Raw genomic sequence first — 12,447 nt, forward strand, 5'->3', positions numbered from 1 at the left:
GTTTATTTTTAAAATAAAAATTGAAATCCAAAGAAAATGTTTGTCACTGGCTTGGGTTGAGCCTGCTGGCAGAAGAGGCATAGCTTCTAACTCCTGAAATCAATGAGACACCTGGGCTGGATAAAAGAAATTCATCACAGGCAGATTTCTCCGGATTAGCGAAAAAAGATGTTTGGTAGAGGAACTGAGTCACAACTTCCCCAGAGCAAACGAACTCTAACCATATCATGAATGCGGCTAGATAGCATTGCAAAGTTTGTAGCTGACTCATTACAGTGGGCAGGACAGTCCCCAGGCTCTCAAAAAAGACCACTAGTTTGAATCACATTAAAAGCTTCACGCAGAACCCTCCTTTTCCAGGCATTTCTTTATGCAACTCAGCTTATAAACTTGATCTTCAGACCTAAGGTTGTAGCAGAGGCCTATCTACATAATCTGTTCCATCTCATCACATCCACTGGTCAAAGGAAAAATCCAGAAGCAAATCAGTAAAAATTAATAGATTCCCTCTCTGTTTCTATAGATAAACAGGTTGCTAGAGCACAGAAGAGAGAAATATTCACATCTCTCCATATGCAAAAAAATAGAGAAGGAAGAGAAAGGAAACAGTAATCAAAGCAGTAATGTTTAGCCTCAAGTAAGCACAGGAGATTTTCATCATGATCATCCTAGTTTCCAACAAACCAAGATCTCAAAAATGCAATTTCACATAGCAAGACTCAGGTTTAGCACAGAAACAGTTTACTGGCACTTACAGTGATGTCTAGGTGAACTCCTGCTGCTCTCGACAACAAACTGTCATAAAAAACTACATGTACTTAGCAGTACATTACATGACATCTGAACTAATCTGTGAATGTTCTTAAGAGACAGGAAAATTTACATAAAACTACAGAAAAGTAGTTTCACTCCAGCTTTTACAATACAAACTTCTAGATTTTAAAAAGAACTTTTGCAGACAATAAATCCACCCACTGGCCCAGTGATCTGGGAATCCTGAAGGACAGTGATTTTCAGTATAAAAACATGCACTGCTTTTCTCCAATAAAATTTTTAAATGTCAAAAATTGTAACATTTGCAATAATACTAAGCTCCACAATCTGCAGATGGACTTTTACATCTAGAAAAACCCCACTGACAATACAAAAAAAAACTGATGAAGTAGCACTCAAGTGCAGCAGTACTACAAGACCAGAATTGTTCACGTTAGATCTGACTACATGATCATCATTCAACCGAATACAGCAGCCACAAAGCCAAAATAAACTCCTGTAGATTAAGACATCACATACAATAAAGTGACATGAAAAGTTGTAAGACAGTCACAAACAACTCACTGCAAGACTTTCAAAAACAAAAGTGCATGAATAAGCTACACTACCTGTATCTTCAAAATGTTCTGGACTCAGCAGCACCGAATGTCCTCCTTTTAAAATTAACCTGTAATCCCCATAATCATTTATGTTATTGAGCACCGGTTCTGCACTATGTCAATATCTCCTTTCGAGATTCTCTCAGAAACTCCGCAACTCCAATGGCAAATCTCATTTGTATGTGAAACTTTAATTTGCAGTTAATTTGTTTTCTGATTCTTTTAATCATGTCAGTTTTTAATTTTAAAGGTCTGACAAAGGCAAAGAAATATAAACCTGGACTTCAGCGTGTAAAATACTGGTAGTGCAAGTACCTGCCAACAGTAGGTGATTTCACCAAAACATGCACATGAAAGAACTGGCTGATTGCAGAAGCGGCATGCATTACACATAGTCATTTTGTGCAGGACAGAGAGGACAACAGTAATAAAAAGAGGAAAGAAAAAGCAAAAGCAAAAGTCAGATAAATTACTCTGAAAACCATCTCAGCCTCCTCATTTGGAGCAGATGAGACCTATCCCCCTAAGCAAAATGCATCACAGCTGTCAAAAGCTCACTGCTAAAAAACAAAAGTTCCGAAGCTGTTTGTCTACTTTGGGGCTACAACTGTAGCAAAAAGCCACATATGATGTTGACTTGTTTGAATTAATTTCTTTATTATAAATCAGTCAGATTTAAAAAAAAAAATTAAAAAAACAACTAAGTTTCCCTCTAAGCTTTTAACCTCCTTTCTGAGCTGCATATAAAATGTTGCACTCCCTCATCTCAAGCAATATTCCTTAGAGGGCACAGAAACTGCAATTTAAAATCTCTGCCACAGTTCGTAAAAATAAATAGTATTTCACAACTGATCTTTCAACACTGGCTCCCTCAACAATTTTGTGAAAGTCTTCCTAAAAAGACCCTGAAAATAAAGACCAAAACTGTTTTAGATATAAATCAGAACATAGAAATATATTTATTTAAACAGTAAGTCTATTTGTTTTTGTTTAAACAAACATCTATACTACAACAGTATTTTCTTCTGAGGAACAAAAGAAAGGGAAGTTCAGTGAGTTCATGACCAGTTCAGCGTGTTATGGCTGTATTTTCCAGTGTACTCCATTTTACCATATACATATGGGATGCAAGATAAACTTGTCTAGTTCTGCCTACTTTCAAATTGCCCTTCTCCCAACTACATCCTCTAGTCTGACCCCTTGTATATCACAGACCATTAAGTTTCACCCAAATGACATCACATGAAGCTCAAAGACTTTATGGGCTATTTTGCCATCTGACAGAGAACAAGGCACTGGAAGAGCAATCCCCATGAAACACCTGGACTCCTGAAAATACCTCTCTTTTTACTTAGGATAAGCTCAAGCTTGCTGGATTTCAGGGCACTAGACGAGCTCATGATTTTTTCCCAGCACTTTGTGAAGGAGGGATGATAAGATTATTAAAATTTGCCTGCAAAACACACTTTGCCTTTTTCAGTTGCTGCCTTTAAAGGATTAGCTAAGCTTCGTTGGGTTTTTTGTTTGTTTTGGTGTTTTTTCATTTTTAATCTAGTGAACAGGTGTTACAGTTCTAAATAAACTCTTTATCTAAATCGCCATTTGTATAATTCAAATACATTTGCATACAAATTGACTAAACCCAAATATCCATTCGCAGTATTTTTATCAAGAATCACTGAATAATTTGGATTGCAAGGGACCTTTGGAGGCCACCTGCTCCAAATCCCCACTCAAAACACAGCCAGCTTCCAAGTGAGTGCAGGACCATATTCCAATCCATTTCTGAGCATCTCCAAAGGAGATTCCACAACTTCTCTGTGACACCTGTCCCAAAGTGTTCATTAACCCCCTTGTTAAAAACTTATTCCTGATATCTAATTGGAATTTCCTTTGTTGCAGCTTACGTCTCTTGCACTTGTCTTTTGCTGCACATCTACAAAAATCTGACTCTGTCTTCTTTATACCTTCCCATTAGTACATATTCAAAGATAGCAATAAAATATCTTCTTAGCTTTCTCAAGACTTAGCAAACCCAGATCTCTCAGCCTTTCTGTATACATTATGCAGTCCAGCTCTTTATTCATCTTGAAGACTTGCTCCAATATGTCAATTACTTTCTTTGACGATAGCCAACATGACATATAATATGAAATGCACGACAGGACATTTTACCTCAAAACATTCAAAAAAACCAATAAAATTGAGAAGTTTTCAATAAACAAACACTCTCTGTACAATATGGCAACTTCAGTATTATTCTTGACATTTAGCCCACACCAGAGTAGCTGTAAATATTTTCATGGCTATTGGAAGAGACATGATCTGTCTAAACAAAAGTTACAGATTAGAGAAGGTGGGTGGAGGCAGTTTCTTCCCAGCAGTGTATTTCTTGATAGATATTCTACAAGTCCAAGCTATGGAGTTCAGAATATCCTATAGCTGTCCAAAGAACTATCTAGAAGAGATACCCAGGAAGAAAACTTAAGGTTTCAGGGAAAAGTCAACTTGAAAACTTACCAATGCCAAATCATCTCGACTGCAGTCCAGGGCAGCAATCATCACCTGTTCATATATTATCCAAACTGGACACAAAAGAGACATTAAATGCAGATAATTTATTTTTTAAGATAATGGGAAACACCTACAACGTAAATAAGATTAATGAATTTTGTCTGTGTATTTTTCCCCTTCTACTCCTGTGGATCACTACTGAAACAGACATTTTAAGAAACTGCTGGAATTAATTAAAAACGCATTTAAGCAATTTTATTGCTTTTAGTAACAAAGTACCTTTTGACATCTTGAGAGGCAAAAAAGCTCTAATTCTCTGCTTTTCCTAACATTATAGCTGCAGTCTTCTAAGCAGATCCCCATTAGGACTTGCTCTCTGATCAGACCTGAAGAACAGACACTTGGGCTAGAAAGAAAATAAATTTCCCTTAACTGTTTCGCTGCTGCAAGTCCTACAAATGTCATCTTCCTGGCATTGAACAATTTCTCTAAATCAATGACAGATCACGTTATTTCTGTTCTAGGCCTACCAGGTTCTTGAATATAAAGAACTTAACACTGTAGCTACATCAGCTTCAGAAAAGAGAGGTTATGGTAGAGGGAAGCACGTAATGTGAGTTTAGAAGTACTAAGTGTTTTGAAGTCATGTAAATACAATCAGGTGCACTCAATAATTCATAGAACTGAAACAGAAGCAAATGTCTTGAAAATAAAAATATAAAATAAAAATAAAATATAAAATAACAATAACAAAGGCCCTCTCATTTTTAAAAATAGTTTCTATGCTATGAATTTGCACTATTTTTTAAAGAAAATACTATTTTTTGCTAAGTATACAAAAGAAGAGAAACAGGCATTAATTTGCCTGTAACCCCTCTTCCCCACTGGAACTATAAGACATATATTCTGTTTTTATTATATAACATATACATTTTTTTCCACGAACGTAAAAATGCATACATAGATGCAGACAAAATACAGAGAACATATATCCATGATATAAACTATATATGATGTTTTTTTAAAAAATTCTAAGAATAAGATACTTTTCTAGTTTATGAAATGGCTCTCCCCATTCGATCAAACTTCTACATTGATGCTTTAAGCCTAGCACAGGTTAGTGTCAGATATTAGGCAAAAGAACACTTGTATGAGAGTCAAGTAACCAGTCCACAGGGATCTGTTTTTCTAATCTGTACTAGGGCTTTCTTGTTCAAGCTTAAAAAAAAACAACATAAAAAGCCAAAGGTCTTACTCCTCTACTTTAAGTCCAACTCTATAGCTTTGGACTACTGACTGTCCCTAAGAAAATCCCAACTTTTCATTAAAATTACAATGTGGATAATAGTATCCCTGCCCCTTAGACTGACTATTCAGTAAGTTATTTTAAAAACTCTAATAATAATAAATTTTTTGTTCACCAATTACATTGGATGTCTTCTGCCTGAGGAGGCAAGATACCCAAATAATTTACCCCATTGCATTCATTATTCTCCCTTCTATATGCATTGTGAAGTTAGCCACTGTAATATCCAGATGTCTTCTGAAAACACATGAAGCAACAAGACTAACATTCATCATACACAACTCATTCACCTTCCACGGCTACTCAAGAAAGAATTCTACGTCTACTGTAGAAGTTTGTGGGTTTTTTTGGTTGTTTGTTTTTAAAACGGTATATAGTTGCTTCTGATACTACTTTAAAAAAAAATATAAACAGAATGCAAATATGTAAATTAATTTCATCTACTTTTATGCATTGGCTAAGAACATGAGGAACATCACAGGTAATTTATCTAATAAATCCTGAATGTCAAGTCTATAAAAGCATAAAATGCATACATCTTGAAAAGAAGGACAAACTCAACACTGAAAAGAAAGGAACGTCTCAGCCTGTATTACTGACAAAAGCATTTCAGAAAGGCATTGGTAAGATTCAAGAGGAATATCAAGCTCTTCAACAATTTCTTACTAAAATACAATTCTCATAAATTACTAGCAACATGGTAAGAAGAAAATAAAATCAAGGTTAGTTCTCAAAGTTCTTCTAAAGCAGAGGGAACCTACCACAACTCTCTTGCAGGTGGGTGTATTAAGCCTACCCATGTAGTCTAAAAACAAGCACGTTCCTCAGAGTTACAGTATAAGACCCCCTCACAGTGCAGTATCTTCTGCAGACACTGAATCTCCAAACGCACTTCATGACTCACTGCTATGCATAGAGGTATCTTCAATACATGATATTTTGGGTAGATTATCCATGTATTTATATCCAAAAGAGTACAACATTTGCAGTGGCAAAGTTCCTTACAACAGAAAGAACTCCAGAACAGAATTACAGCTTGGAAGGTGCAAGACAGAACCAGAGCAAAGCATTTATATAAAACGAATCCTATCTGCAGAACTCCAAACCCAATACTGAAAGATTCCTCACCTGACAAGAAAGGGAGGCAAAGTGTCCTTCTGAAATGACTATGTAGATTTTAATTCCTGGAACACCGTATGACGTTAGGTATATAAAATTAAAGTTAACTAACTACAGCTGAACAAAGTTAATCATATGGCATACTGTAACTTTTATTAGTAAATACAATGCACTGCTGTGGCTGCTAAAATCCACTGTGACTATATAGCAGAAGTTAATAAAATGAAAGAACTACAAGAGAAATGTATTAAAGAATGTCTGTATTAAATTACCTGAATTATAAAAAAGGGAAAAAGAAGAAAGAATGAGCATTAAAATAAAAACCTGTGTGAGATTAATATGCAAACCTATACAATCTTGACAGCACTTTGTTATACTTTGTTTTATTTTATGCTTATAATAGAGAGCGTTATTGTATTGTGGCATGTTTCTAAACAATTCTCTTTTAGTAAAAAAATGTTATATCCAAGCTTTTGTCTACTGAAATTAGTGTAAGGCAGTTAAAATCCCCTGAAAATAATAATTTCATGAATAGTGGAAACTTAGACTTACCTTCAACTATAATATCACAAATGTAATGTTGTAATAAAAGCAGCCTTAATATTAATTTCTGCAGTATGTATGACCTGACTGAGGAATAGCTTTCTCTGTTATAAAAAGATACTTCTCAATTTTTGCCACAGTGCTGAAGAACAGAAAATCAGCCAAATGACAGCTAAATAACAGTTTCACACTAAGTTTTCACATAATGGTCTAACTACTAACACAGCAAACTAACAGTTCTAGGAGGTAATTTTTCCATCTGTTTTCACTGCAGCCTATATTTGGGAAAGAAATAAAATCTGGGAATTCTGGAAGCCTATTAGACTAAGAAAGCAATATATATTTCAGCAATATAGCAGATACAGAAAGGGAACACAGACATACAAAATAGAATCTGAAAAGAGAAAACAAAATCAGAGAATGGAAGTTTTAAAAATAATGATTGTTTACTTACTGTCATCTCCAAGTTTAGATGCATATTCATTAATTAACTCTTCTCCAACATCCACGATCTGTTCACTGTTTCGGTAGTTTTCTTCCCTCCATTTCCTCATTTTATCACGCATATCTGGGGGCAAAGGGGAGAAAAACATAAGAAAATATTGAGATTTCCAGATAGTAATGGAATTTGAATTTTATTTCTTAAAAATATGCATATGAAGAATGGGTTTAGAGAGCAATAGATCTAAAAAAGTAACTTCTACTAATATTAGAAACTACTAGAGAACAGATAGGTGTACCAGACCTCTGAAACCATATACACAAACCACGTTCATGCTTTAATATAATCGATTCAATTTCTAAGTTTGCACTCTCTCAGGTTAGTAACATATGCAGTAAGACCCCCTTATACCTAGTTATCCAATAAATGATAAATTTAACAGACATTACCCATGGTTAGGAAAAATAGGCTACGAGAGATTTCTCCGAATTAGTTTCAAATTCATATTTACAAACAGTAGTATAATTGCATTTCTGCTCCAGGTGAATAAATTTTCACTCTTAGTATTAGAAAAACTATGAGAACTCAACCACTGCTCACGTTTATCATTGTAAGCAAAATGCTGTGAACTTCCACTCTCAAAAGAATCTACACACTCCTACAGAAAGGAGCCACAAGAAAAGCAGACATGAAAGTGAAGGCTTTCTACACCACAGAAGTACCCGAAGGTATAAAAATTATCGCTATCTAGGTAAGATAGAAAAGACAGTTTCTTTTAGCACTAGGATTTTTCTTTCAAGAGTACATTTACTATGGATCAGATCTCCAAGACAGCAGGCATACTCAGTCAGCTAAAGAGCACTACCTAGCCTAGGTTTTAGTTATCCTCTGGATCAGGAAATTGCTAAGAATGGGATTTTATATACCTATATACATTTATATACGTGTAGACGTTCCACATACAAGAACAGATTTTGAGGAAACTTAAGGAAAATAGTTTTCATTAATAAGACAGTAGCTTTACTAACATGAAGGTACCATGACAACTGTTGCCAATATTTTTTTTAAACTTTACAACTGCTGGAAAAACAAACCCAACAATAGATCTAAACACTGTCAGTTTTTCTTCAAAATGCATAGTTAACATAACTGACAGATAAAAATTAAACACTGAGCTTTCTTCCATCTACCTGAAGTGATCTCAGATTGCTCATAAGACTGTTATTGTGCTACATTTTGTATTTTGAAATTCAACCAAAACCACCACAGGGTTACATTTCATATGCATGGGTAAATTTAAACGGTTCTAGACACATGATGGTCCCTGGATATTCAAAGTTAGACAGCAAGAATGTGAGAGAACAGAAACATTCACAAAAGCCGACAAGCTAAACACATAAAAATAAATAAGCTGTCTGATTTCCATCCACTCATTTACTTGGAAATTATCAATGCCTCCATTCCAGTGTGATTCCAAATGGAATAGTGTCTGAATTATGTATTAACAGAACACACATCTACCATTCATCACCCAAGCACAGCATTTACAGCGATGGAAAAAAACTGTCGACGCAGAACAGTATAACAGTATATCAGCTGATGACCAAAAAACAAAGTTAAAAAAAAAAAAGTTCTCATTGATGTGAATCTATCAGGAGGCTCATCAGTTTTAGAAATAATGAATTTTAAGGTAGAAGAAAGAAAATGCTAAAAAAACTGCAGTAAAATTTACACAAGACTTTTCACAATGTTGTCAAACTTAATGAATTGTTTACTAAGAAAGCTATCAAAAGTCAGCCAATAATAATTTAAGTCTTGGAGGCAAATCTACATACAGCACATAATACAAGGTTGGGCAATAGCAATTGGAGATTTTAGAAAAAAAATGTTAAAGACATGTCTAGTTTCAGCTACAATTACTCCTGTCACATATATAGGCTGGTCCTGAGCAATTGTTATATTTGTTTCAGTCCTAAATTCTCTTAAATTACCAAGCTTTGCACATATAAATCAAAACATTACAAGTTCAAAGGAGCAGATGCACTTGCCACAATGTTTGCTGTTCCCAAAAAACATGCAAGCAGCCTACAGCAAGCCAAAAGAAATAACCTGTGTTTTATTTTTGTGTCTGTTAAGTGTCAGTTAATTTGGCTTGAGCAACCAGATATGAAGTGATCCTCCTATAATTACTTATACTTTGATTGTTTAGCTGGATCATAGTTTTCAAGTCCTCGATATCTAAAAGCACCCGCTGAAATAAAGGAAGCTACCCCTATTACTAGAGACATACATTGCATACTCCAAAACATTACCTTGACATGTAACAACTGCTGCCACCAGCAGTCACTCAGGGACCCCATAACCATTATATTTCTAGAGCTCATTTGTACATTGTTCTTCTGTTACAGACACCAAATCTTCCACCACACCTCAGCTCCACCCACTCTCATCTTCCAAAATAGGAATCAAGCCAAAAACCTCACAAATCCACCAGTTCAACAAGCTTACCTAAACGCACAGGGTGTGCAATGGCCTGGCAAACTGCTCCCTGCGGGTTTCCAGACCCCTGGCCTTATCCGGATGCCTAACTAGTACTTTGCAAGTGCAAGCGGAGGCAAAGGCAGCTCAGCTGGGCACTGCGGATGCTGTCTCTAACCATAACAACTCAGCTTTCAAAGTGGCCTCAACTAATGCCCCGGCATCTCACCTTTGCCTGTTGTAACCCTGCAAATTCATATATAAAATCCAGAGTAAAGTGATCTGCCCCTTTGATTACAACTGAAAATTAGGAATACCTAAAAGCAAGGAAACACAGCATGGAACACAACGAAAACACCTCACCAACACTTAATTGCACACAGATTATGACAGAGATAAAACATTAGACTGTCTTCCATTTCCTACAGTCTTTCTATACAACCTAAATATGAATTCAGTTTCTAAGTCACAGGAAGGAAGAAATTTTGTCATCTAAAATGGACTCAAATGACTGGAGACATTAAAAGATAGAAGTGTTCAGGTTTTAAATTCGTTTGGGATTTTCTCTTTGTTATATATCATGTTCCCCAATACATACATTTGCAAGAAAATGGCCTCACATATACAGACTGTTAATTTCATCCTATAAAGCATTTTACGGTATTTTCAAAATACACTTTAAAGCTCAAGACATAGCAGCAGACAAAGTAAAGAAAGAAAAATAAAGACAGCTCCAACAGTAGAAAATACAGTTATTTTCAGTTATCTTTCCTAACCATCTGTAAAACGCATTGATCTAACATAAAATTTAGTCATGGTTAAAACTCCTACCTTTGTCACAAAGAACCCAAGTGAAAAGCGAAGCAAGGTAGAAACTGTATTTCATTTGTCTCATGTTATTCTTTTTCCCTAACCTCCAATCAGTTCTTTGAGAAATATGCAAGTAAAAACCATCTTGTTTACAAAGGACTGAGTATATAAAGGACATTTTTCAGATAAATATCAACTATACACCTGGTTGTCTAAAATGCTTAATTTCTATGAAAACTCAAGATGAGATACATTAAATTCCTAGAACTGCGTCCAAGGTACTAGGTCACAATGCTGCTGGGATCATCCCACCCATGATAAAAGTCCCCCGCTGGTCCCCAAAAATTTCTCATTCAACAAACCCATATGCAAAACCATGCACCTAGCACAATGTCACAGATGTCAATCAAAACTCTTGGAAGTAGAATATGGAGGTTATTTCTAAGAGTAGAATGCTCACCTCAGTATGAATTAGCCAAGTCCAAAAGCAGTAAGCTTTAGCATCCTGTACCTGGCCTTTACATTAGAGGACAAAGACACAACTTTGCAATACTGTCAGCCAAAACTATCTAGGGCTAAATGTACAGAAACATATCCACAGTGCATGTTACCTATCCTGTGAAAAATCTCGTCTCTCTTCACAATCACTGACACCTGAGAACAAGAGGAGGGAAAACACCCCCTACATCTCTGCTTTTTGTAACCATGTATGTTCAAGCAAAATAAAAACTAGAAAAGTTCTTTACAGAAGCTGGTTTAGAGCAACTTCTGGGAAAGCCTAATGGCACCAGTAATGCTCCATACAACTTCCCTTCCCATACAGTGGCCTGCCTGCTCTCTACCCAAGCTGAGCTTCACAAGCGCTATACCTCCTCACAAGAGAGATAAAAGAACGGGCAACCAAGCTTTTTCTAAAGTGCTAAATTAGCCTAATGATATCATGCTGATGCAACCAAGTATCAGAGCAAAACTGCCTATAAACTGACCACCAGAGACAATGGCAAGAAAGCCCTCCTCTTCATCCTTAATCATTCAGTTACAGCACTATTTTCTTCAATACCAGCTAAAGCATTTTCTGACATCAATGCAATTTGAGCTGAAGACTGAATATTTCAAATTCCATTTTGTTTTGCTTCAGAACCCTACAGAAAAAGGTGCAGAAAACACAGCACGGGCACTATTTCTGATGGGCAAGTTACTGGCATCTGCTACAATACATCCCACGCAACGTTCTTCCTCTTATCCCCACACTACAAAACCAAACTAACCAACAATCTATGCTCAGGGAATTATTCTATTGCTCAATTATTTCTTCACAGATTAGCAGTAAATAAATTAAAAAAAAAACAAAGATCACACAGCTTCTCTCCGCATTGTCTTCTCTACTGTATAACGTTCGTAATGCATGGGACCGCCTAGCTAAAGGTTCCCCCTTTATGGCCAAATTACAGAGAAGCATTAATTTAGTCCTGATAGGAGGCTGTAATGGGTTCGAGTGCTGTATGAACTCACATTTGAACACATACTGCTTATGAGAAAAGCCACCGAGGGTGTCAGGCAAACCTCAGAAAGTATTGTTATATGAAAAATAAATAATCGTTACGATCAAACAGATATGAAAGCTACAAAGATCTGGGGAGCAGGATTTCCAAAAGCCTGCATGTCGCTTCAGAGCTTCTGGGAGTTCCTCCACAAACGCTTATGATCACGTTTCAGGCAAGCATCAGGTAATTTTCAGGTGCTCCAAAAGGTGAGCCAGGACGCAAGCTGCCGACCCAACCAAGAGGCCTTTTTTTCTTGTAAGCGCTGTGTCAGCGCTTTGGGGGGGGTCGGGAAGCGGGGGGGGGGGGGGCAGCCCCGCC

General features: G+C 36.3%; 1 protein-coding gene across 5 annotated transcripts in view; it reads right to left on the minus strand.

Moving 5' to 3' along the window:
• Positions 1-12,173, minus strand: part of EMC2 (ER membrane protein complex subunit 2) — a 41,374-nt gene extending 29,201 nt beyond the window's left edge. For 4 of the 5 annotated variants that reach the window (XM_010576992.1, XM_010576994.1, XM_010576993.1 and 1 more), the window contains exons 1-3: positions 12,098-12,173; positions 7,310-7,423; positions 3,894-3,958 (exon numbers count right to left, since the gene is read on the minus strand). In XM_010576992.1, coding sequence (XP_010575294.1) covers positions 3,894-3,958; positions 7,310-7,421 — 177 coding nt within the window. In that variant the 5' untranslated portion in view covers positions 7,422-7,423; positions 12,098-12,173. Of the gene's footprint in view, positions 1-3,893; positions 3,959-6,321; positions 6,386-7,309; positions 7,424-12,097 lie in introns of those variants that run through there. The other variant, XM_010576995.1, reaches the window with a different exon arrangement.
• Between the last annotated feature and the right edge of the window lie 274 nt (positions 12,174-12,447).

Source organism: Haliaeetus leucocephalus, unplaced genomic scaffold (assembly GCF_000737465.1).
Source record: "Haliaeetus leucocephalus isolate CR32 unplaced genomic scaffold, Haliaeetus_leucocephalus-4.0 Scaffold555, whole genome shotgun sequence".
NCBI classification, from domain to species: Eukaryota; Metazoa; Chordata; class Aves; order Accipitriformes; family Accipitridae; genus Haliaeetus; species Haliaeetus leucocephalus.